At 38.2% G+C, this 6,000-nt stretch overlaps 1 protein-coding gene across 1 annotated transcript in view; it reads right to left on the bottom strand.

Moving 5' to 3' along the window:
- Nucleotides 1-2,420: 2,420 nt before the first annotated feature.
- TOPAZ1 (testis and ovary specific TOPAZ 1) overlaps nt 2,421-6,000 on the bottom strand; it is a 103,998-nt gene continuing 100,418 nt past the window's right edge. The window contains exon 22 of the mRNA XM_077754507.1: nt 2,421-2,721. Within this exon, the coding sequence (XP_077610633.1) occupies nt 2,502-2,721 (220 nt within the window). The 3' untranslated portion in view covers nt 2,421-2,501. The remainder of the gene's footprint in view (nt 2,722-6,000) is intronic.

Genomic DNA, 6,000 nt, shown 5'->3' with positions numbered 1-6,000 from the left:
CGGCCTGGGAGCCCGGGAGGCCGGCCCGGTGAAGCGCGCTCGCCGCTCTCGGAGCTGATGCTTTGGGCCGGCTCTCAGGGGGCAGTTCCAGATTTTAAAGGTCTTGTTAAAGTACGTCCTCTGGCATTCCTTACAGAAATACAGCTGATTTTAAAACATTTCTCCAGTTTGCGTTTTCTGACTTTAGTCCCTTCTCTGTCTGGTCTTTTTCAAACGTTAAGCGCCCCCTCTGCCCTCCAGTCACCGCCGCCTCTTTACTCATCTAGGGTTTTAGCTTTGTTTTGCTCTTTTGGCTTTATCCCTAGAAACAGCAACAAATGAAATTAGGCAAATGCAACAATTGCTCTTTTCTCTCTACCTTTGGCACTGTTCATAGAAGCAAAAAAGCGGGCCCTAAGGACCCTTGATTTATCCTTAGAAACAATCTGGTCACTTGTGATGTTTCATTCAATCCCATTTTTTTCCTAAAAGCTTAATTTTCCGGGTGCCTGGGTGGCTCAGTCAGTTAAACCTCCGACTTGATTCTGGCTCAGGTCATGATCTGGTGGTTTCCCGAGTTAGAGCCTCCAATCTGGGCAGGCAGCCTAGAGCCTGCTGGGGATTCTCTCTCACCCACTCCCTCTGCGCCTAACCCACTCATTCTGTCTCTCTCAAAATAAATAAAACTTGAAAAAACAACAACCTATTTTTAAATAACGTAAAAAATAATTTAAAAAAGGCTTAATATAGAACTTTCCCGTTGTAATCTTTTCAAATGCATCCTGGCCACAAGCATCTAAACAGTCTATTTCTTTCTTTGGGTTTCAGTTTCCATCTGTAGGAAGGACTAGTTTATAAGTGGCCACTAACATTCTCCATTTGTCCTCAAAGGCACCTTAAACTGATGGTCGTCATCTCCAGACCTAATCTATTTCCAAGGTGCTGCATTTAAGTAACGGCAGTTGGAGTCACCTGACTTTTTCATACTAGAGAAGTGGGTATTTTTCTTGACATCTCCCATCTCATTTTCCCTTTCCTGCTCATGATACTATTCATTTCACATTCTATCATATGGTAATAGGTGATGTGAAATGCTGGGGGAGGAAATAGTCAAGGAAGACTCTTGAAACCTCTTCAGTGCAAAAAGTTGGTTTTATTAGAGCACAGGACCCCAGGCGGAAAGAGCTGCACTGCGGTTGTGAGGAGTGCCTGATTATATACATTCAGGTTGGGAGGGGGTTAGGTGTAGTGTAAGTCTCTAGGATTTGGAAGCAAGTTTTCCAGGACCTTGAGGGGCTAGCTGTTGTTAGGAAAAGGTCATTTACAATGATCTATAAAACCTTAGTCATGAGACCCTTCAGATGTGTATCAGTGGGCCATACGCTTGGAGGATGATTGCTAACATATTTGGGGGGTGGGGGTGGGGGGGTAGAGATAAAAGAAGCTTCCAAAGGGATTTTTATATGTCAAAGTAGACTTACAGGATCCTGGAGGTCAGGTTACTGTCAAGCTAAGGTTGCCTTCTGCCTTTAACAAAGTATTAACACTGAGGCACCTCAAGTACTTGTCAATATGCTGTAAATTATAAGGAAGTTTAATTTTCCCCCCTTTGTCAACTGGCATTTTGCTAAGTGCTAAGATGTAACTGTTTTTAGTTCTGGGTGGGTGCACTTATTCCAGTGATGCTACTCTCATATTTTGAGAACTTTAAGAAATACTTTCAGTCCTCCTGGTCACAATGTATTATTCACCTTATTCATACTTTTTCTCTACATGATTTTAAATTATGGTTTAGAGTATCAAATCAAGGATTGAGAATGATTACCTTGGAGAATGACTGTGCTACAGATCCTGAAAAGGAGTTTTAACTTCTTAAGGTGGTTAGGAGTAGTACTTGTTAGGGTATTTAGATTGTGGTATATTTGTTTAAAACACTGTTTTCTTGAGTCATATCTAATGTAACAAATTACAAATTTTCAAAATACATCTAGTATTCTAAGTCAATAAAGGATAGTTATTCAAAGGGTAATTTAAAAGTTTTTGGTATAACTCAGAAGGTGCTCTAGAATTTTAGTGTTTGAATCATTTTCAATCGTATTTATTATTCTAGATTATAGATGTAGAATAGGATTTAGAGACTGGCCTGTGTACACATACCCCAAAAGCTTCATCTGAAAACTCCAGTTACCTCCTTATGTACTTTCATTTTGTATCTCCCTCTCATTAAATGCTGCACTATATTCAGTTTGTGATTTATCATTGTTTGCATTTCAGAATAAATAGGGATTTACTACATTTTGGTTTACCTAAGTTAAAGGGAAGTAAAAAGGTAATTTGCAAAGTCATTTTTCTGTGTGGATAAACCGTTTTGCATACTTCAAAGTTTTAGTGTTTGGAAACTATTAAATTATGATAAACCAATAAAGGGCAAAAGCTGAATATAATGAAAACTAACTTTACTTTTATTGCCTCTTATTTTCAACAATGATTACTTGAACTTAAAAAAAAAAAGCCTTTATTAACTAATGGTTATTGAAAAGCCAAACCTTTCCAGCCCACTTCATATTCTCTTTCAACCATTTCAGGGCAGAACAATGTTCCAAACTATAAACCTGTTCCTTATTAACATTGACGGTCATGTGCTTAATGAAGAGCTTTGGATCCGATATACGAGCAGCCATAATTAATCTTTCCACTGCAGCTTGATAATCATCCTTACTCCGAGATTTGTTTTCTTCACATCTATAAAGTGAACACCTCACAAAGTCAGAAACTATTAAAAAGAAACTATATCAGTTTCTTCAAAAGATATTAATTTACATTTACTGGTACTAAGCTTTGAGTCTTATTATATTCTTCTAACAGTGCCTTTCAAACTTTTTTGAACATGACAGACAGTAAGAAAGACATTTTATTTGTGATCCAGTATATACTCTCAACATAAAAATGGAAATAAAAGTTTCACAAAATAAGACTTACCTTTATGACAATGTACTCTATTATCTAGTCTCTTTTATTTTTGTAATAATGTCGTTGCAATCCCCTAAATCAGTTTCACCAAATGGGTTACAACCCACAGTTTGAAAAACACTAATTTAGAACACAACTAATAATCTCTTTGTATTTTGAAAATTGATAATTACATAACTATTTATTGTAATATGTACAAAAATACTGAGTTTAATCAAGTTTGGAGTTACTAACGGTCACATTTTACTTGATAATAGCTATTTTTAATTACAAGTATATGCTTAATAGGTAGCTAATATTTGGAATTGTAGCTATATACCTTTACTAAATTTCCAGTTTTTTTTTTTAGTCTTGATTTAAGATTCTTCACTAAGTGCTAGAATTTACTTTTCTAATAACTTTTCTACCAGTCTCCAAATTTCATAAAACTCTCTGACCCTCCCCTGCTCATGCTGTCTCTCTCCCTCTCTCAGAAATAAATAAAACATTGAAAAAAATTTTATTTATTTTTGAGAGACAGAAAAAGGAGCTGAGAGACAGAAAGACACAGAATCTGAAGCAGGCTCTAGTCTTTGAACTGTCAGCACAGAGCCCCATGCTGGGCTTGAACTCATGAACTGCAAGATCATGACCTGAGCTGAAGTCAGATGCTCAACTGACTGAGCCAACCAAGCACCCCTGGAGTGGGAAGTATTTAAAATACTGATGTGGGGGGCACCTGGGTGGCTCAGTCGGTTGAGCGTCCTACTTCCGCTCAGGTCATGATCTCATGGTTCATGGGTTCGAGCCGCATGTCAGGCTTTGTGCTGGCAGCTAGCACAGAGCCTGGAGCCTGCTTTGGATTCTGTGTCTCCCTCTCTCACTGACTCTCCCCTGCTCATGCTCTCTCTCTCTCAGAAATAAATAAAACATTAAAAAAATAAATAAAAATAAAATACAGATGTGGCTGTTATGTTAGGCATCAGTTATTCTTTATTCACTGTATCCAGCTTTTGGAACCTGTAAGGCCCAAGAGCAAGGTCCAAGAATGAGCCTACCTACATTAATACTTTAGTGTGGCACACAGTGGTGGAAATGAGGACTTCAACTTGGAACAGAAGCCTGTGGTCACAGAGAGGAAGGATTGGACAGGAGCCTTCTACTACATTCTGGCTTAGAAATTGGTGCCTGGAATCTGGTAGACTGGGCATAGGCCAACTATGTGCAGTTTCTGAAAATCTAAAATGAGTAAGATTCTCCCTGAGAGAGATTAGTTTAACAAGGCAGGACTCAGTATGATGATGATAATAAGAGAAAACAGTATTGGTTAGGACAAAATTAAAGATCTAGGCATGTCACTAGTTTGCACTGGGGTCACAAAAACCCTCCAAATTCAACAATGAATAAAAAGGCTGCATATGTGTGGGGAGTGGAAAACTCTGAGAAAACCAAACCCTCATTAGGAAGGAAGATGGGGAGCCAAAATGCCGCATGCCACTTATAGTGCATAGTAGTAAACAAGGATGCCCGCAGAAGAGACCTATAACAATAAAGCTAATTTTACTGAGTTTTAAAAAAATTGTAGACCTAAAATAAATTATTTCATAATTCTCCTCCCCTTAAGTATGGGCTAGATTAAATGACTTGTTTATCACATATGGAATAGGGGCACCTGGCTGGCTCAGTCGGCACAGCATGTGATTCTGGATCTCGGGAGTATGAGTTTGAGCCCTACACTGGTGTAGGGATTACTTAAAAAATAGAATCTTAAAAAAATGACCTGCTTATCACATATGGAATACAGCAGAAATGACAGTGTGTTACTTTGGACACTAGATTATTAGATGACAATTCTTCCTGGGTCCCTGCATTTCTGGAAGTTTTGAGGACAGATATACTAACTACCTGTTGTTCTGAATTTCAAGGATGTTTATATAGTGAACAACCTTGAAAGACAAAAATAGGTCCTTTCTTTTAGAGCAAACAATAGGTTTGCTTACAGCCTTACAAGATAGAGATGGTATTTTCTTGCAGAGCGACAGGGCAGGCATGCTTCTCATTTATAATAAAAGATTTAGGTTCCCCAAAGTTCAAGATTCCTGTTCTGTAAGAAGACCCAGTGCATGTGTAGCTATCCACCTGGGCCCATCTGCGGGACTTGGGAGCAAAACCAGAAATACAAATATGCAGATAATCATACTGTTTGCAGTACCTTAAGTAATAACATCCTCTGTCTCTAATGCAAGAGTCTTATGTCTTATCCTAGGATCCAGGAAACTGATAGCCTGTAATTAGGGTAAAATTCAGAGCCTTCACAGTTCTTGATATAAGTCAAAAAAAGCACTAGAGGTTCCTCCTTGTCTTCTCTCTCTTGGATCACTCAGAGTGTCATAAAGACGCTCAAGAAACCTACGGAAGTGCCCGTGTGACAAGCAACTGAGGATTCCTAGCAGCAGGCACGTGAGTGAGCCATCTAGGAAATGGATCATCCAGTCCCAGTCAAGCCATCAGGTAGGTGACTTGGCCCCTGGCCAATTTCCTCCGAAACCCTGAGCCAGAACCATACTGCTAAGCTACTCTAAAATTCCTGACCCACAGAAACTAAAATAATATTTGGTGTTTTAAGCCACTATATTTTGGAATAATNAGAACCATACTGCTAAGCTACTCTAAAATTCCTGACCCACAGAAACTAGAATAATATTTGGTGTTTTAAGCCACTACATTTTGGAATAATGAAAGAAAAAGAAAGAAAGAAAGAAAGAGAGAGAGAGAGAGAGAGAGAAAGAAAGAAAGAAAAAAAGAAAAGAAAGAAAAGAAAGAAAGAAAGAAAAGAAAAGAAAAGAAAAGAAAAAAGAAAAGAAAAAAGAAAAGAAAGGAAGAAAGAAAGAAAAGACTATCCAATCTGATGATGTGGTTGATGATACCAGTAAACTGAAGCAAAATTCTTTCAAGAAACCCTAACAACAGGAGCTCCATGAGATCTTTATTAGTTTCCTGGATTGTCTAACAAGGAAATTGGGAGTTGCTATAAGCCTAAATTCTGGGACTTTGACAAAATTACTTACAGAG

The sequence above is a fragment of the Crocuta crocuta genome, unplaced genomic scaffold (genome assembly GCF_008692635.1).
Source record: "Crocuta crocuta isolate KB4526 unplaced genomic scaffold, BGI_CrCroc_1.0 scaffold70, whole genome shotgun sequence".
Lineage (NCBI taxonomy): Eukaryota > Metazoa > Chordata > Mammalia > Carnivora > Hyaenidae > Crocuta > Crocuta crocuta.
This window is presented reverse-complemented; position numbering and strand designations above follow the sequence as displayed.